At 43.0% G+C, this 21,215-nt stretch overlaps 1 protein-coding gene across 6 annotated transcripts in view; it reads right to left on the bottom strand.

The window, feature by feature from the left end:
- The window catches only part of COL19A1 (collagen type XIX alpha 1 chain), a 1,011,804-nt gene that overhangs the window by 688,427 nt on the left and 302,162 nt on the right, over nt 1-21,215 (bottom strand). For all 6 annotated transcript variants that reach the window (XM_056565831.1, XM_056565835.1, XM_056565834.1 and 3 more), the window contains exon 12: nt 8,889-8,933. In XM_056565831.1, the coding sequence (XP_056421806.1) occupies nt 8,889-8,933 (45 nt within the window). The remainder of the gene's footprint in view (nt 1-8,888; nt 8,934-21,215) is intronic.

Raw genomic sequence — 21,215 nt, 5'->3', positions numbered from 1 at the left:
AGAGTAGAATGACCATGGTGCCACACAAACACTTCACAAATATGGAGAGTGCCAAACAGATTTAAGGCGCTGCTCCCCAGTTACAAACATTCCTCCGCATCAGACCTTTTTCACCCTCCTTCTTCACCGGGTACTGGTATTGCCACCCACCGCACCCCTCTGTCATCAGGTAACTTTCAGGACTCCTGATGCTGCTGCCACCTCCAGACTGTCTCATTCAGCCACTATATGGTTTCTTCTCATGCTTCAGCCAACTCCAGGCTGTGTCATTCTGCCACTATGTGGTCTCCTTATGCTTCAACCACCTCCAAGCTGTCTCATTCAGCCACTACATGTTCTCTTCTCATGCTTCAGCCAAATCCAGGCTGTGCCATTCAGCCACTATATGGTCTCTTCCTACTGATGCCACCTCCAGGCTCTGTCATTGTGCTGCCATGTGACATGTGACTCCTTGTTAGATTTGGTCCTTTGTACCCACATGCCAGAGCCCGGGACACTAAAACTTGGGAGTTAAAATTTAAATTTCAAAATCTTCAATTTCAATTGAAAAATCTTACATTTCTATTAAAAAATCTTACATTTCAATGGTCTCCTCATGCTTCTGCCAACTCCAGGCTGTGTCGTTCATCCACTATATGGTCTCCTCATGCTTCAGCCACCTCCAGGCTGAGCCATTCAGCCAATATATGGTTAACTGATGTTGCTGGGCCTGGGCCTAAAAAAATGATGGTAGCACTAGATGCCAGATTTAAATTTAAAAATTCATCTTTTATTCGTAGTGATTGTGAAGCCATAGTGTCTACTCATGCTGCTGCCAGCTCCAGGCTGTGTCATTTAGCATTTATATGGTCTCCTCATGCTGCCAACACCTCCATGCTGTGTCATTTAGCCACTATATGGTGTCCTCATGCTACCAACACCTCCACACTGTTTCATTCAGCCCCTATATGGTCTCCTCATGCTGCCAACATTTCCACACTGTGTCATTCAGCCAGTATATGTTCTCCTCATGCTGCCAACACCTCCACGCTGTGTAAATCAGCCAATATATGATCTCCTCATGCTGCCAACACCTACACGCTATGTCATTTAGCCACTATATGGTCTCCTCATGCTGCCAACACATCCACTCTGTGTAATTCAGCCACTATCGGGTCTCCTCATACTGATGCCACCTCCAGGCTCTGTCATTGTGCAGCTCCGCGGCAGTGATTCTAAAAGCAATGCCTGTAATCTGCATGTCATACTGAATAACAGTATTATTTCACTACCCCAGCACACTCCATATGTGTGTTAGAACAAAGCAAAGTGTTCTACACGGCTATTAAGGCTCTCTGTAGTCCAGAAATAGCCATTTTTTAATATAGATTCATTCCGTATCGAACCAAATTTTTTCGTAAAATTCGCTCATCTCTAGATGGTCTCTTCATGCTGCTAACACCTCCATGCTGTGCCATTCAGACACTATATGGTCTCCTTATGCTGCCAACACCTCCACGCTGTGTCATTCAGCCACTATATGGTCTCCTCATGCTGCCAACCCACGCTGTCTCATTCAGCCACTATATGGTCTCCTCATACTGATGCCACCTCCACGCTGTGTCATTCAGCCACTATATGGTCTCCTCATACTGATGCCACCTCCAGGCTCTGTCATTGTGCCGCTCTGCGGCAGTGATTCTACAAGTGTTGCCGGTAATCTCCATGTCATACAGAATAACAGTATTATTTCACTACCCCAGCACACTCCATATGCGTGTTAGAACAAAGCAAAGTGTTCTACACCCCTATTAAGGCACTTTGTAGTCCATTTGCGGCAAATATAGATTTGCCACAAATAAATTAGGATCAAAATTTTTTTTCCGTAATATTCACTCATCTCTAGATAACATATTTTTCATGCAGTTGGTCAAAATATAGAAATGTGTGGGCTTGAGAAAGACACTTAAATGTGTCCAGGAGTGTAGGTCTTGCAAGGAGTAAATGTGAGGCAGGTGAGGATTGAACCAGATCAGCATTCTAGGGGAGGGAAGGGAGCTTAGAAGAAATGTATGGCCAACTGACCTCACTCTTACCACTGTCATAAGGGAAGTCAAAAGAACACTTCAGAATAGCTGAAAGCGGTAAAGAAGGCTAGTAAGACTCTTATAGAATCCCAGTGAAGTGCCAGCTAATGCTGTTGCCAAATTACTCATGTCTATGACAATGCACCAATGGGTATATACCAGCTGGGATGCAAGGCACAGTAAAATATTTGTAAATTATCAATGTCAATTTGTTTTACAAAATAATACTAAATATGGACTGTGCATAAACAGAAGGACATATGTTAATAATCTTTATATTTTAAATATAGCAAAGTCTTTCAGGCAAAATGAATAATACATATTCAAAATCTGTTACAGTATAACTAAGACTATGAAAGTAATCCAAAGACCATAGCCCACTAAGCAATTTTATGAGCATATAAAAAAAATTAAAAAAATTGCCTGCCAAAGGACGGATCATCTATCTATCTATATTTTTTTTTCAAAACTTAAAACAATATGCCAGTATTTATATTATGATAAGTAATATGAAATGATGTCTGAAACTAAACATGATCTAAATTTTCATAACACAACAACAAAGGAATGGCAGCAACAACTGCAAATTTATATCCGTGACATCAGCCAACTTGTCTCAAATCTCTTAAAGATTTGACACAGCTGCTAAGACACTTGTAAATAATTAACAAGTCATTCCAAGCTGGAGAAAGGTGCCCATCTCGAGAAATCAAAACCTATTTGCAAAGCTTAACAGATACTACAGATAGTCAAAAAGGGCTATTTTCGGAAATGCACATGATAACACCATGAAACCTCTTGAAGCTGGAATTATCTTGCTTGAAGCTTTAGGTCCCTCTAGAGAGGTGCAGAAACCAAGTCGTTTCATATTACTCTTCTCTTTATAGTTTAATATGGATATTGGAATTTGCATTCCCATGAAAGATAACAGCTCCGGTAGTATAAGTTTGCCAGAAGCATAAAATAAAATATAAATACTTGAATCAATTTCCAGCCATGACGGCTCACAAAGCAATTTAGCAACTATTGTGGTATTCATGTGGATTTGATAAATGGTGTATTGCAGTGTACTTCATTCTGATATATGGTGTTACAGTGACTTATCTCACATTCTATTGCAGTTCTAGGAAATGTAGCCTTTATTTCTTATATCACAGGGTCACTTACTATATTGCCTTATTAATATCTCATCAGTCTAACATTGTGTAGAATCTTATTAGCTTAGTGCTACCAAATGTCAACCAAAATTTATCATACTTATATGTGTATATTTGATTTTAATGTATAAATACATCAAGAAAGGAAGACTTCATTTCCACAGCTATTTATTTTTTGGTAAAGCCACTAGCATTGTATATATTTACTAATGTCACGATTCGGCTTCCAGGTAGTGGATCCTCTGTGTCAGCGAGGGATTGGCGTGGACCGTGCTAGTGGACCGGTTCTAAGCAGCTACTGGTTTTCACCAGAGCCCGCCGCAAAGCGGGATGGTCTTGCTGCGGCAGTAGCAACCAGGTCGTATCCACTAGCAATGGCTCTACCTCGCTGACTGCTGAGAAGGCGTGGGACAGAAGGACTAGGCAGAGGCAAGGTCAGACGTAGCAGAAGGTCGGGGGCAGGCGGCAAGGTTCGTAGTCAGGATGGGTAGCAGAAGTTCAGGTACACAGGCTTTGGACACACTAAACGCTTTCACTGGCACAAGGCAACAAGATCCGGCAAGGGAGTGCATAGGGAGGAGGTCAGATAAAGGCAGGGAGCAGATGGGAGCCAATTAAGCTAATTGGGCCAGGCACCAATCATTGGTGCGCTGGCCCTTTAAGTCGCAGAGAGCTGGCGCGCGCGCGCCCTAGAGAGCGGAGCCGCGCGCGCCAGCAGATGACAGCAGGGGACCGGGACGGGTAAGTGACCTGGGATGCGACTCGCGAGCGGGCGCGTCCCGCTGTGCGAATCGCATCCCCGACGGCCATGACAGTGCAGCGCTCCCGGTCAGCGGGACTGACCGGGGCGCTGCGGGGAGAGAGACGCCGTGAGCGCTCCGGGGAGGAGCGGGGACCCGGAGCGCTAGGCGTAACAGTACCCCCCCCCTTAGGTCTCCCCTTTTCTTTGACCGGCAACTGCCTTCCCTGGGATGAGGACACCGGGAAAGAATGGAGGGTTTCCTCAACGGCAGGCAGTACAGCAGGAGTGGGAATGGGGAGGGAGGGCAGAGGGCGAAGCCTGGCACGGGGCAGTGTGACACCAGGACGGGGGCCATAAGGAGGCACAGAGGTTTGCCTGACGGGACTGGGAGGGGGGGAGAGGCACTTCCTATGGCAGGCAGAGTCCCAGTTCTTTATCTCCCCGGTGGTCCAATCAAGGGTGGGGGAATGAAGCCGGAGCCATGGCAGACCGAGGAGGACCTCAGAGGTACAACTGGGGAGAATGAAGAACTCAATCCTTTCGTGGTGGGGTCCGATAGACATCAGGAGGGGTTCTGTGCGGTAACGCACGGTGCAGTCCAATCTGGCTCCGTTGACCGCGGAAATGTAGAGCGGTTTGGCGAGACGGGTCACCGGGATGCTGAATTTATTAACAAAGGACTCCAAAATAAAATTCCCGGAGGCACCAGAGTCCAAGCAGGCCACGGCTGAGAGGGAGGAGTTGGCTGTAGGAGAAATCCGCACGGGCACCGTGAGACGTGGAGAAGAAGACTTAGAACCAAGAGATGCCACACCCACGTGAGCTGGGTGCGTGCGTGCGTTTCCCAAGCGTGGAGGACGGATAGGGCAATCCACCAAGAAATGCTCGGTACTGGCACAGTACAGACAGAGATTTTCTTCTCTACGGCGATTCCTCTCTTCCTGGGTCAGGCGAGACCGATCCACTTGCATGGCCTCCTCGGCGGGAGGCCCAGGCATAGACTGCAAAGGATGCTGTGGGAGAGGTGCCCAGAGATCTAAGTCTTTTTCCTGGCGGAGCTCTTGGTGTCGCTCAGAAAAACGCATGTCAATGCGGGTAGCCAAATGGATGAGTTCTTGGAGGTTGGCAGGAATCTCTCGTGCGGCCAGCACATCCTTGATGCGACTGGATAGGCCTTTTTTAAAGGTCGCGCAGAGAGCCTCATTATTCCAGGATAGTTCAGAAGCAAAAGTACGGAATTGTATGGCGTACTCGCCAACGGAAGAATTACCCTGGACCAGGTTCAGCAGGGCAGTCTCAGCAGAAGAGGCTCGGGCAGGTTCCTCAAAGACACTTCGGACTTCAGCAAAGAAGGACTGGACTGTGGCTGTGGCAGGATCATTGCGGTCCCAGAGCGGTGTGGCCCAAGACAAGGCCTTTCCTGAAAGAAGGCTTACTACGAACGCCACCTTAGACCGTTCTGTAGGAAACAAGTCTGACAACATCTCCATATGCAGGGAACACTGAGACAAAAATCCACGGCAGAGTCTGGAGTCCCCATCAAATTTGTCCGGCAGGGACAAGCGGAGGTTAGGAGCGGCCACTCGCTGCGGAGGAGGTGCAGGAGCTGGTGGAGGAGATGGTTGCTGCTGTAGCAGAGGCAGAATTTGCTGTAACATGGCGGTCAACTGCGACAGCTGCTGTCCTTGTTGGGCAATCTGCTGCGATTGCTGAGCGACCACCGTGGGAAGATCAGCGAGACTTGGCAGCGGCACCTCAGCGGGATCCATGGCCGGATCTACTGTCACGATTCGGCTTCCAGGTAGTGGATCCTCTGTGTCAGCGAGGGATTGGCGTGGACCGTGCTAGTGGACCGGTTCTAAGCAGCTACTGGTTTTCACCAGAGCCCGCCGCAAAGCGGGATGGTCTTGCTGCGGCAGTAGCAACCAGGTCGTATCCACTAGCAACGGCTCTACCTCGCTGACTGCTGAGAAGGCGTGGGACAGAAGGACTAGGCAGAGGCAAGGTCAGACGTAGCAGAAGGTCGGGGGCAGGCGGCAAGGTTCGTAGTCAGGATGGGTAGCAGAAGTTCAGGTACACAGGCTTTGGACACACTAAACGCTTTCACTGGCACAAGGCAACAAGATCCGGCAAGGGAGTGCATAGGGAGGAGGTCAGATAAAGGCAGGGAGCAGATGGGAGCCAATTAAGCTAATTGGGCCAGGCACCAATCATTGGTGCGCTGGCCCTTTAAGTCGCAGAGAGCTGGCGCGCGCGCGCCCTAGAGAGCGGAGCCGCGCGCGCCAGCAGATGACAGCAGGGGACCGGGACGGGTAAGTGACCTGGGATGCGACTCGCGAGCGGGCGCGTCCCGCTGTGCGAATCGCATCCCCGACGGCCATGACAGTGCAGCGCTCCCGGTCAGCGGGACTGACCGGGGCGCTGCGGGGAGAGAGACGCCGTGAGCGCTCCGGGGAGGAGCGGGGACCCGGAGCGCTAGGCGTAACAACTAACTTAAGTAAAATCCTTTACAGGACTCAACAATTTTCCATATACAATTATACAATTGATTTGCTTGTTTTATATGGACACAAAAGTCAGACTATCATTGTACAAACAATAACTTAATAAGTAGAGATGATCGAACTTTTGAAAAATTCGATATGGCCTATTCGCCAAATTTTTTGATAAAATTGAGTTCGATACAAATTTATTCACGGCAAATCTATATTAAAAACGTCTATTTCTGGACTACTGAGAGCCTCAATAGGGGTGTAGAACACTTTGCTTTGTTCTAACACGCATATGGAGTGTGCTGGGGTAGTGAAATAATACTGTTATTCAGTATGACATGCAGACTACAGGCATCACTTTTAGAAACACTGCCTCAGAGCGGCACAATGACAGAGCCTGGAGGTGGCACCAGTATAAGGAGACCATATGTGGCTGAATGACACAGCGTGGAGGTATTGGTAGCATGAGGAGACCATATAGTGGCTAAATAACACAGTGTGGAGGTGTTGGCAGCATGAGGAGACCATATAGTGGCTGAATGACACAGTGTGGTGGTGTTGGCAGCATGAGGACACCATATAGTGGCTGAATGACACAGTGTGGAGGTGTTGGCAGCATGAGGAGACCATATAGTGGCTAAATGACACAGTGTGGAGGTGTTGGCAGCATGAGGATACCATATAGTGGCTCAATGACACAGCCTGGATGTGGCTGAAGCATGAGGAGACCATATGGTGGCTGAATGACACAGCGTGGAGGTGTTGTCAGTATGATGAGACCATATAGTGGCTGAATGACAAAGCTTGGATGTGGCTGAAGCATGAGGAGACCAGATAGTGGCTGAATGACACATAGTGGAGGTGTTGGCAGCATGAGGAGACCATATAGTGGTTGAATGACACAACCTGGAGATGACTGAAGCATGAGGAGACCATATTATGTCTGAATGGCACAGCCTGGAGTTGGCGGCAGATGAGTTGACAATAGAGCATCACAATCTCTAAGAATAAAAGATTAATTTTGAAATTTCCAGTGAAGATGTATGGTACCTAGTGCTACCGTAAACATATATAGATAATAGGCCCAGCAGCATCACTAAACCATGTAATTGCTGAATGACACTGACTGGAGCTGGCTGAAGCATCAGTTAAACATATATTGGATAAATGGCACAGCCTGGAGGTGGCTGAAGCATCTCTAAACCATATATTAATGAATGGCACAGCCTGGAGGTGGCTGAAGCATCAGTAAACCATATATTGGATGAATGGCACAGCCTGGAGGTGGCTGAAGCATCAGTAAACCGTATATTGGATGAATGGCACAGCCTGGAGGTGGCTGAAGCATCAGTAAACCATATATTGGATAAATGACACAGCCTGAAGGTGTTGGCAGCATGAGGAGACCATATAGTTGCTGAATGACACAGCCTGGAGCTGGCAGCAGCATGAGCATACACTAGGGCTTCACAATCCCTAAAATTAAAAGATGAATTTTGAAATTTAAATTGAAGATTACTGGTAGCTAGTGCAAGAAGCATAAAGTAAAATATAAATTGCCAGCCATGACGAATCAATTGCCAGCCATGACGGCTCACAAAGCAATTTAGCAACTATTGTGGTATTCATGTGAATTTGATAAATGGTGTATTGCAGTGTATTTCATTCTGATCTATGGTGTTACAGTGACTTATCTCACAAGTCCACCACTTGAAAAGGGAGGGACTGCAACACCAGCAACTTGGACAAGAGCACATTCAGCTTCTGCGCTATTGGATGAGTGGGCACAGACTGTTGTCCCTTAGACATGGCTTCGCCAATGGATTGTTGGCTGAATGGCTGACTAAAAGTAGGAGGAGCAGGTGCATCTGGAGCGACAGAAGGAGGGTATGACACACAGCTCCCTTTGGCTGAGGTGGTGGAGCCTTGGCTGGCTGAAAGAGGGAGCGGCGTGCCACTGGGTGATGCAGCAGGCTGGACCACTACATCGGAGCCACGGTTCTCCCAGGCCGCTTTATGGATGCAAAGCATATGTTGATGCAGGGCCGTGGTGCCAACATTGGGACCCTGGCCACGCTTCACCTTCTGCCGACATATCTTGCATGTGGTTATGTGAACCTCCTCCGGATGCTTGAGGAAAAACTTTCCCACCGCCGGGTAGCTGATTTTCCCACCAACAGTCCGCACGAATTGACTGCTACTGCCGCTGTCTCCAGGAACCCCTTTTCCACTACCTCCCGGGAAGGTAGGCTGCCACTCCGGGCACGGTTGGTTCCAGAATTTCCACTTCTGCCACCACGCTGACTGCCAACCATGCTACCACCTTGCTGGCTCAGCTGGTATGGGGATTTATGAAGCCTTACAACTACGTTATGTCTTGTGTTCCATCTGGTTAAAAAATAAAATAATAATAAATAGAGGATACACATACCTGGTCTCCTTTTTCTCCCTTATTACCATCAAGACCAGGTTCTCCCTGTCCCCAAAAAAAGAAAAAATAAAAAATAAATACAACTCATGCAGGTAAAAATCACATACAATTAAAACATACCATTAAAAACAGTTTAAGCATTTTAGCGTCATGATATACATATTTTACAGAGCACTCATTCCTATGCTAAATGATAAATTTGTAAGTATCCATTAGGGCACCTGCACACATTTACTATACAACAGCCTGGTCTAGTTAGATATTGATAATTTCACCTGTTGAACCAGTTAGGTTTTATTTACTATGGCCTCATGGTTTATGAAGGATTCATGTTTAAAAATCTAATTATTATATTATATTCCATTGGGATTCCTTTTCATCTGGTGAAGTGCTTTTTATTTTATTTATTTTTTTCAAAATTACAATAACACTTTAAGGTCCAACATATCACATTAGCATCATTATTTCCTTTTCTTTAAAGGAAATTGAATGGCAGAGAATAAGAGAAATGGAAGATATTCTGTGTTCCTATGTTTAAAACAATGTACGGTATTAGAGCTGGTCCCTTTAAACTATCAAATGAGTATAGCTACATAGAGTACAAAGAGTGTAGACTGCAAAATTAAATATGCTAGATCTAAACTTTCAATAAATAACATGTGCTTCCTTTATAGAAATGCACATAACATACCCCAATTGACAGACAATGGCATAACATAACACAAATATCAATTTCTTACAAAAGGTTTATATTTATTTTCTGAACCGTACACTGATACAGTAGCATTTGTTACATGTAAGATTCTAGTTTAATGCCTTAGGGTGCACAGATTTTGAACTATGAAATAGTTCTAGGCTTTCAAGCAGCTGTTTGCTTCATTACATAATTCTAAGTTTTTTGGTCGATGTGGCTTCCTGGTACATTCAGCTGCTGAGATGTCAACATAACTTGTGACAGCAGAGCTCAGAGGAAACATTTTATCAGACTGATGCAGTGTTTGCTATTCCCAGAATACTGCATTACTTTTATAATTCTTTATACAATTTGTATGTTTTGCATAAGATACACATCATATAGGTAATGTTACAAGGGTATATATGTTTTTTAATATATGAAACAATGCTAAAATTGCAATGAGAATATAGAATATATTATGTTGTTTTATTTTTTATTTTTTTATTTGAGTTGTCTATTTCTATTAATCAGCCTTAGAGTTACCACTGAAATTGATTCTATAGATACATATTTTTATGTCTAAATGTGCTCAGGGTGGGTGAAAAAATAAACATTCAACTACCATGAGCACATTTTGACAGAACATTTTTATATGGATAAAACCTTAATAGAATTTTGCAGTATACCAAGTGTAACAACTTGGGGAACTATTGCTCACAGGGCTCACCATCTTCAGGGACTGAGATAGTGGACACACCAGAAATTATTGTCCAACACAGCAATATGTGTTGGACAATATTCTGGCCTGAGCCAGCTTTATTCTTTGTCCACAACAAAAAATGCTTGATAATACAGGACAGCGTCTGTCATTTTAAGCCTACTGCTCAATGGTAAAAACATAAGTATATCACCAAGACCTAGTCCTCTTGGCTCCTACAACCTAGCACTGTCTGTCTCTTTAGATTAGAAGACATCCCCTGAGAAGCTCTTAAGTCTCAAATAGAGATCCCCAGGAAAATTCCCTGGCATAGTCCCATCAGCTCTAATGTTGGTGTGGTGAATATAATTATCACCTATCTCAAAACATGCAAATCTACGAGTTCAGAGTACCATCTTAATGAATGTCATGAGTATTATAGAACATGTAATCACCGAAGCAATTCCTCCTGATCTACCAAATCAAAATGTAAAACATAGCCTTTAATAGTATCAATTTAAATAGTCTTAAAATTGACAAAAGCCCCCCAAAAATATATAGTGAGGAAAATAATATACAGTGATGTCACACCAAAAAAGGTCAAAAACTGTCAAAAAATGGTCAAAAAATTAGCCCAGGGGTGTACCATCCCCAAAACAAGATAAACCTGATACACTAGCAGCATATAATACAGATCACAAAATCTCTGAGGAGGGGCGTATAGATATACAGATGAGATGTAGATATCTAGCAGATTACTCCAGACAGAAGCAATCTATCTAACATTATATGTTTAAATGCTAGGAAAAAGGGAAAGTGCCCAATTACTGCTAGGATGCCCACTCCTCTGTCCCTGCCTTTTGAGGGACCCAACCTCATTAACAGGGTGGCTTCAACCACGCTGCCGGGCCCTACTCTATCTAAGTGAGGGAGAAAAACAAAAAATAGAGAGGCAGTAAACAGCAAGCTAGATAGGACGTACACTCCGGGGCTCAAAAATGTGACCAAAAACAAAAAGTGTGCCCAAAATAGTGTCAATGAAACAACAATATACAGCTAGCCAAGACAAAAGGAAAAAAAAAATTGTCCCAAAATCCGTTTCACCTGCCTGGTAGCTGCATGATCATCAGGGAACAACACTTGGCAGAAAATTGATTAAAATCAAAACCAATCTAGATGTAACACCATTAGTTAAACTGTTATGATGGATATTCACAGACCGACTCAGCAAAAAAAGCGCTAATATGATATATATTTAGCTGGTAATGTGTGGAATAGTACACCAACTGGCAATATCTTAGCTCTCTAGCTCCAACTGTAATAGTCAGGTGTATCAATAAGTAGCAGGGGCCATTATATAACCACTACAGATTAAGTGGGTAGATCTCTAAAAGTATTATGTTATGCAGGGATGTATAATCTAGGCATTACACCAAAAATGCTTAAATTACTGATAGCTTTGGCCTTCACATCCACTTCAATGGTCGATAAACAAGAGTATGTACATCAACAGCCGATGCATAAATAAGCAAAGAAGCCGTGGTGTGTAATGGCACACACACGGTGGATACTTATACGTCCCCGATGGTATGTAGACCCCGAAATAGGTGGATTCACAGTTGGTGTACAAGGATGGTCCTGGAGGAGCCCCAATATTGCCGTTTAGCTCGGTGGCATGATGCAAGCTGACAGATCTGCAGCCACCGGGGATCTTTTAAACCCCACGGATTATGACATGCGCATCTCCACTATATGTCGACCAGCCCGCACAGGAATCCATGCGTCTCAGTATGACGCATGCGTGCCATATACCGGAAGTATCCAGAGAGGATGGACAGGTGATGAATGCGTTTCACCCATGCATTGCAATTACCAGAAGTACCCATAGGGGAGACTCATAGTAATAACCACAGAGTTTAAAGGTGTTTTAAAATCATACTATTGGGTATGATACATAAAGTTAGGTGATGGTATGCATTAGCAACTATAATAGAAGCTTAAAGAAATTGATCGATAACAAATTTTAGATATATTATTAATAGAGCCATAAGACATAGACGCTAAATAGATGTATAAAGCAGTAACCGCTGGCCAGTGCTAAAATTATTCTTAGATTATACTATAATAATTAAAGGCATAGAACAACATTAACGTGCAGGTCCCTCAGCACCACCACCCATAAGGACCATGATCTTATAATAAAAATAGGGGTGGACTTTGGTAATAATATAAAGAGCTGTCACAAGTAGATAAAAATAGCAATGAAAGATGAATATATATACATATATACAAAGCGGCCAGAATAATAGAGACATTATATTTTTCAGGTGGAGGAGTTATTTAATGAATGATGTAAAACAGAGACTTTCATTAAGGCCTCCAGAGGAAACCGTCCCCAGTCTATAAATCCACTGGGTTTCCTTCTGTAATAGTCTTTGGTCCAAATTACTCCCCCCCCCTTATGTTAGGACGAACAACCTCTAATACTTTTCAAGTGAAAGTTTCATGAAAGTTGTCACTGTAAAGAGGTATGCAATGATATTTACTTTACCAGTCACTCTCTTTAAAGTTATGGCTGATCAGTGTATACAATGGTATGTTAACCCCTTAATGCAGACTGCAGCATATGCACAGTGGCTGTGTTCTTACAGAAAATGAAGCACTCTAAGCAATTGAACTCACTTTTTAGATGGCAGGTGCCTGCTGTTTTCAGCAGTAGTCATCATAGCATTTTAAAGTCTAAAGGACAGATGCAGCTCCTGGCAGATCCCCATCCCAGGGTGCCAATAAGTTACTAAGCCTCCATGCCTGCCATTGTAACTCTGCTGGTACAGTCTGCCTCAGGCAGGCTGTATCAGCAGAGTACCAATCAACTGATCATTGCTTTGCAATAGTATATATCAGTATAAGGAATCTAGAGGGAAACAAAAGTAAAGATGTAAACAAAAATATTTTTATTTTTTTTTTTGGTATAACCACATGCAGAAATGTCTGAACTTTTAAAATATAGCATTATTGATCCCACACAGTAAATGAGATAAAGGAAAAAATGTCTTAAATAAGTATTCCGGCAAAATTTTACTTATCTCCTGTCCACAGGATAGTGGATAAGTAGCTGATTTCCGGGGGGTCTGACCATTTGGGCCCCCTGCGATCTCCAGGATGGGACCCCAGCGCTCTCAGTGAGGCGCATGTGTCGTCTACTGGTAGATGACATACGCTCCATTCATTTCTATGGGAGCGCCAATGATGCCCAAGAGCTGTGTACTCCTTTAGAAATAAATTAACCACGTGCTGGCTGTGGCATGTGCTTCTCACTAGCGCCGGGTCTCCTATAAACATGAATACAAAATTACGGAACAACAGATTATGGGACCAATATTGAGCTTATATACAGTACAGTAAATAAAAAAAAAATAAAGGTATGGGGGCCAAAATTGTGTAATTGTTGGCATATATTTGTTTAAAGTATTTTTAAACAGTAGTAAAATAAAACAAAAGCTATGTTAATAGTGTGTCAGTTTAATCCTACTGACCCATAGAATAAAGAAAACATGACAGTTTCCCTGTAAAGTACACTGTGTAAAAACAAAAGTATAATTCAAATATTGCAAAAGTGCAATTTTTTTTCAATTATATCCTACAAATAGTTTTTTGTTTCGTAGCAAATTTTATGCTAAAAGGAAATGCATTATTGCAAAGAACAATTGATTGTGCACAAAACATTTGTATTTAAATGTGCTGTTTTTGCAACATTGCATTTCTCTATCAGTGAGCAGATCACTGTGTTAAATACTTTGTAAAAAGTATTGTAAAAATAAAGCCAAAATGCTATTTCAGTACGCATTGTTAGCAAAATTTCAAAGTACGCCATTGTGGATTTTTTTTTTTTTTAACTTTTTTGCCAGGTCTGCGCCTCTTGAAGCCTTTATAAACCTTGGCCATTGTTTCACAATTGTATCTTTTTAGTTTTCAGGTCATCATGCATTAGTTTATAGTTTGTTTTGATTTTTACTTAGCACCACCTAGTTGCACGCTTTATTAGCCTGTTAAGAAATTCCTTATCCAAAATTCAAAGACATCTACTCAATTAAATAGTAATAACTTGATTTATCTATGAAAACAAGTTCTCATTCAGTAAAGGATTACATTTTGTTGCATCTAAAATATGTAATAGGCTATTAGCAGTTTAAGTGGGGCTCCAATCATAAATAGTAATGCCACATTGCTAGGATATGAAATTACTCCATGATCTTAAAGGAGTACTCTGCCCCTAGACATCTTATTTTCTATCCAAAGGATAGGGGATAAGATGTCAGATTGCTGGGGTCCCGCTGCTGGGGACCCCCGGGATCTCTGCTGCGGCACCCCACTATCATTACTGCACAGAGCATGCTCGCTCTGTGCGTAATGACCGGCGATACAGGGGCCAGAGCATCGTGACGTCACGGCCCTGCCCCCTCGTGACGTCACGGTCCACCCCCTTAATGCAAGTCTATGGGAGGGGGCGTGATGGCCGCCACGCCCCCTCCCATAGACTTGTATTGAGGAGGTGGGCCGTGACATCACGAGGCCAGGAGCCATGACATAACAATGCTGCCGTAATGTATTGCCGGTCATTACGCACAGAGCGAGTTTGCTCTGTGCAGTAATGATAGCGGGGTGCCACAGCCAAGATCCCGGGGGTTTCCAGCAGCGGGACCTCGGCGATCTGACATCTTATCCTCTATCCTTTGGATAGGGGATAAGATGCTAGGGATGGAGTACCCCTTTAAAGGTTTAATCTCTTAGAGCCTCGCTGATCCTCAGGGTGATGGGGAGACAGTACAGTACTTGCCTTGTACTGCATCTCTGTAACTATTTTTCAATGCACAGCAGTGTACTTGCCATTTGCTGTGCAGTAAACTTAAAAGTGGCCCCATTCAAGTAAAATATAGCCAACAGCCGATCCCTGCACATATAGAGGTTATTGTAACTGTCATGGATATACAGGGTGGGCTATTTATATGGATACACCTTAATAAAATGGGAATGGTTGGTGATATTAACTTCCTGATTGTGGCACATTATTATATGTAAGGGGGAAACTTTTCAAGATGGGTGGTGACCATGGTGGCCATTTTGAAGTTGGCCATTTTGAATCCAACTTTTGTTTTTTCAATAGGAAGAGGGTCATGTGACACATCAAACTTATTGGGAATTTCACAAGAATAACAATGATGTGCTTGGTTTTAACTTTATTCTTTCATGAGTTATTTACAAGTTTCTGACCACTCGCTCTGTGCTGTAATGATAGCGCGGTGTCGCAGCCGGGATCCTGTGGATCCCCAGCAACGGGACTGCAGCGATCTGACATCTTATCCCCTATCCTTTGGATAGGGGATAATATGTCTAGGGGCGGAGTACCCCTTTAAGCATTTAAGGGGTATTCCGGGAATTATTTTTATTTGACTATGCTACAGGGGCTGTAAAGTTAGTGTAGCTCATAATATAGTGTCTTTGCCTGTGTGTGATGGTTTTCTCACAATCCTTATGTGATTTTCACCCCAATATTTATTTTTAACAGCATACAAAATGACTGCTGTCTCTGATTTTTCCCAGCTTGCAATGCGGTCAAGACCTGACTCACTAGTCAGCTGATGACAGGGAGCCTGTCTGCTTCAATGGGCGGAGGGATCAATCTGCAACTAATGCAACCGCTGTAGGCATCCTGATTGAAGACCACAGGTCTGCAGCTCATTTATGTTTCAATGGGTGGGGTGGCTGATGTGTGGGAAGGAGGAAAATCGAATTATGGGATTTGTAGGCAAACAAGAAAACTGAAAACAGGAAATACATGTTCACAGAAAGCTAGCCACAGTGTTATGGTAATCTCACAACATAGCCATTTAGCCCAAGACAAGCGCAGATCCTTCCTATGCATGTCCATTACTGTCTGCCAGGTACGTACTAAAATCACCTTATGCTGGATAACCCCTTTAATAACTCTGGGATGATTTACTTTCCATGATGATTCCGAGATTGTTTTTTCATGACATATTCTACTTAATGGCAGTGGTAAATTTTCGTCGATATTTTTTACTTTGAAACTCTGCTTATAAGGAAAATAGACATATCAAATAAATGATATATTGATTCACATATACAATCTGGTTACTCTATGTTGCCATCATAAAGTTGACATGTTTTTACTTTTGGAAAACATCAGAGGGCTTTGAAGTTCAGCAGCAATTTTCAAAATTTTCACAAAATTTTCAAAATCGGAATTTTTAAGGGACCAGTTCAGTTTTGAAGGGGATTTGAAGAGCCTTCATATTAGAAATACCCCATAAATGACATAATCATAAAAACTGCACCCCTCAAAGTATTCAAAATGACATTCAGAAAGTGTGTTAACCCTTTAGGAGTTTCAAAGGAATAACAGCAAAGTGAAGGAGAAAATTCTAAATCTTCCTTTTTTACACTCGCATGTTGTTGTAAGCCCAGTTTTTTATTTTTTTACAAGGGGTAAAAGGAGAGAAATCCCCCTAAAATTTGTAACCCAATTTCTCTTGAGTAAGGAAATTCCTCATATATTGATGTCAAGTGCTCTGTGTGTGCACTACAAGGCTCAGAAGGGAAGGAGCGACAATGGGATTTTTTAGAGTGAGTTTTTCTGAAATGGTTTTTGGGGGGCATGTCACATTTAGGAAGCCCCTATGGTACCAGAACAGCATAAAAAATGCACATGGTATACTATTTTGAAATCTACACCCATCAAGGAAAGTAACAAGGGGTACAGTGAGCCTTAAAACCCCACAGGTGTTTCACGACTTTTCGTTAAAGTCGGATAATAATTTTTTTTTTTCATGAAAATGCTCTTTTTTCCCCCCATTTTTTTTTTTTTACAAGAGGTAATAGGAGAAAATGTCCCACAAAATGTGTAAACCCATCTCTTCTGAGTGTGGAAATGTGTGGATGTCAAGTGCACTGTGGGTGCACTACAATGCTCAAAAAAGAAGGAGTCACATTGGCTTTTGCTAAAATAGTTTTTGGGGTGCATGTCGCATTTAGGAAGCCCCTATGGTGCAAGAACAGTAAAATAAACTCCACATGGCAAACTATTTTGGAAACTATACCCCTCAAGGAACATAACAAGTTGTACAGTGAGCCTTAACAAGCCACAGGTGTTTGACAACTTTTTGTTAAATTTGGATGTGTAAATTAATTATTTTTTCTTCTCAAAAATGCAGTTTTTTCCCCAAATTTTAAATTTTTACAAGGGGAAATAGGAGAAAATGGCCCCCAAAATTTGTAACCCCATCTCTTCAGAGTATGGAGTCACATTTGGCTTTTGGAAAGCAAATTTTGGTGAAATGGTTTTTGGGGGGCATGTTGCATTTAGGAAGCCCCTATGGTTCCAGAACAGCAAAAAAAAGCCCCACATGGCACACTATTTGTGAAATAACACCCCTCAAGGAACGTAACAAGGGGTACAATGAGCCTTAACAGTTTGACAAATTTCCACTAAAGTTGAACACTTTTTTCGTCCACTGTTCTGACACCATGGGGGCTTTGTAAACACATGTGGCCTTCAATTCCAGACACATGCTCTCTCCAAAAGCCCAATGGCGCTCCTTCTCTTCTGAGCATTGCAGTGCGCCGCAGAGCACTTTATGTCTACACATGAGGTATTTATATACTCAGAAGAAATGGTGTTTCCTATTACCCCTTGTGAAAATGAAAAATTTGGGATAACACCAGCATTTTAGTGAAAAAATAAACATTTTTAATTTTCACGTCCAACTTTAATGAAAATTCTTCAAACACCTGTGGGATGTTAAGGCTCACTATACCACTTGTTATGTTCCATGAGGGGTGTAGTTTCTAAAATGGGGTCACATGTGGGTGTTTTTTTTTTTCTTTCCGTTTATATCAGAACCGCTGTAACGATAAGCCATCCCTGTGTAAATCACCACAAATATACATTGCGATCTCACTCCTGAGCCTTGTTGTGCGCCCGCAGAGCATTTTACGTCCACATATCAGGTATTTCCGTATTCAGGAGAACTTGTTTTAAAATGTTGGGGGGCTTTTTTCCTTTTACCTCTTGTGAAAATGAAAAGTATGGGGCGGGCGACACCAGCATGTTAGTGTAAAAACAAAAAAAAATTTACAATAACATGCTGGAGTAGACCCAAACTTTACCTTTTTATAAGGGGTGAAAGGAGAAAAAGCCCCAAAAAATTTGTTAGGCAATTTCTTCCGATTACGGAAATACCCCATGTGTGGCCCTAAACTGTTCCCTTGAAATACGACAGGGCTCCAAAGTGAGAGATTGCCATTAGAGATGAGCGAACTTTTCAAAAATTCGATTTGGCCGATTTGCCGAATTTTCCGAAAAAGTTTGTTCGAATTTTTTCGCGGCGAATCTATATTAAAAAAAGCTATTTCTAGCCTACATACAGCCTCTATAGGGGTATAGAACACTTTGCTGTGTTCTAAAACGCATATGGAGTGTGCTGGGTTAGTTACATAATACTGTTATTCAGAATAACATGCAGATTACCGGCCTCACTTTTAGAATCACTGCCGCACAGCAGCACAATTACAGAGCCCGGCGGTGGCATCAGTGTCAGGAGACCATATAGTGACTGAATGACACAGCGTGGAGGTGTTGGCAGCATGAGGAGACCATATAGTGGCTGAATGGCACAGCGTGGAGGTGTTGGCAGCATGAGGACACAATATAGTGGCTGAATGACACAGCATGGACAGGTTGTCAGCATGAGGAGACCATATAGTGGCTGAATGGCACAACGTGGATGTGTTGGCAGCATGAGGACACCATATACTGGCTGAATGGCACAGCGTGGAGGTGTTAGCAGCATGAGGACACCATATAGTTGCTGAATGGCACAGCATGGAGGTGTTGGCAGCATGAGGACACCATATAGTGGCTGACTGACACAGCGTGGATGTGTTGGCAGCATGAGGAGACCATATAGTTGCTGAATGACACTAGTGTTGAGCGGCATAGGCCATATTCAAATTCGCGAATATTCGCGAATATATGGATGAATATTCGTCATATATTCGCGAATATTCGCATATTCGTTATATCCTCGTTTTATTTTCGCGTATGTGAAAATACACGTATGCGAAAATTAACATATGTGAAAATTCACATATGCGGAAATTTGCATATGCGAATTTTCGCATATGCGAATTTTCGCACGCAAGTCTCACACAGTAGTATTACAGCCTTCTTTACACCACACAAGCTGGAAGCAGAGAGGGATGATCACTGTGATGTGTACTGTGAAAGAAAAAGAAAAAAAAAACAATATTCGTAATTACGAATATATAGCGCTATATTCGCGAAATTCGCGAATTCGCAAATATGCGATATTCGCGAATAATATTCGAATTGCGAATTTTCGCGAGCAACACTAAATGACACAAATTGGAGGTTTTGGCAGCATGAGGACACCATATACTGGCTGAATGGCACAGCGTGGAGGTGTTGGCAGCATGAGGACACCATATAGTGGCTGAATGACACAGCGTGGATGTGTTGGCAGCATGAGGAGACCATATAGTGGCTGAATGACACAGTGTGGAGGTGTTGGCAGCATGAGGAGACCATATAGTGGCTGAATGACACAGCGTGGAGGTGTTGGCAGCATGAGGACACCATATAGTGGCTGAATGACACAGCATGGACAGGTTGTCACCATGAGCAGACCATATAGTTGCTGAATGGCACAGTGTGGAGGTGTTGGCAGCATGAGGACACCATATAGTGGCTGAATGACAAAGCGTGGAGGTGTTGTGAGCATGAGGACACCATATAGTGGCTGAATGACACAGCGTGAAGGTGTTGGCAGCATGAGGACACCATATAGTGGCTGAATGACACAGCTTGGATGAAGCTGAAGCATGAGGACACCGTATAGTGGCTGAATGACACAGCATGGACCGCTTGCCAGCATGAGGAGACCATATAGTGGCTGAATGACACAGCATGGAGGTGTTGGCAGCATGAGGAGACCATATAGTGGATGAATGGCACAGCCCGGAGTTGCCAGCAGCATGAGTAGGCACTAGGCCTTCACAATCCCTAAGTTTAAAAGATGAATTAAGAAATTTAAACCGAAGATTTTGGATAGCGGGTGCTACCTATGAGAAAATTTGAAATTCCCATACCCAGGGCCAACAGCGGCATCAGTAACCCTTATATTGCCTGAATGACACAGCATGGAGTTGCTTGATGCACGAGTACACACCAGGGCTTCACAATCCCCCCAAAAAACACCACAATTTTAGAATTTTTTGAAAAAGAATTTGGATAGGGGGGCTACCTATGAGAAAATTTGAAATTACCAGACCCAGGCCCCACCACAGCGGCATCAGTAACCCATATATTGGCTCAAGGACACAGCCTGGAGTTTGTTGATGCGCCAATACACAATCCCCCCCCAAAATCAACAACATTTTATAATAAAATAAAAAAAATGTATACCTTTGTGTAAAAACAAGCGCATATCCAACAGTTCAGAAGACTCTATAAGGAGTTTTTTCGCCAAAAATGATTAAGCAGAGTTAATCCCTCTCCGTATTTTTTTTAAATTTTATTTTCATTAAAAAATAACACGCAACAAGCATTCCGTTGTGTAACGGTTAGCATTCTGCAAAATTAAATTTTATTACTGATAAAATTATCAGTAAATTAAAAAATAACACTACCCAAGAGTGCTTAATTACCCCATACATTGCACCAGGAACAGTCAGGAGTAGACCTCAGCAGTACCCAAGAGGCTTTAATAACCCCTTACATTGCACAATCAATTGCGAGATCGAGCAATAACAGGTGTGTTATGGCCTCAGATGTCTGGGCCGCACTAGCGCTCCACTGAATGGATTAGCGTGTCTCTATCTTTCACCGATAGGTGCGGGTAACCCACTACCTCTC

The sequence above is a fragment of the Hyla sarda genome, chromosome 3, assembly GCF_029499605.1.
Source record: "Hyla sarda isolate aHylSar1 chromosome 3, aHylSar1.hap1, whole genome shotgun sequence".
Lineage (NCBI taxonomy): Eukaryota > Metazoa > Chordata > Amphibia > Anura > Hylidae > Hyla > Hyla sarda.
Note: the sequence above shows the minus strand (reverse complement) of the source record. Positions and strands in the feature narration are given on the sequence as shown.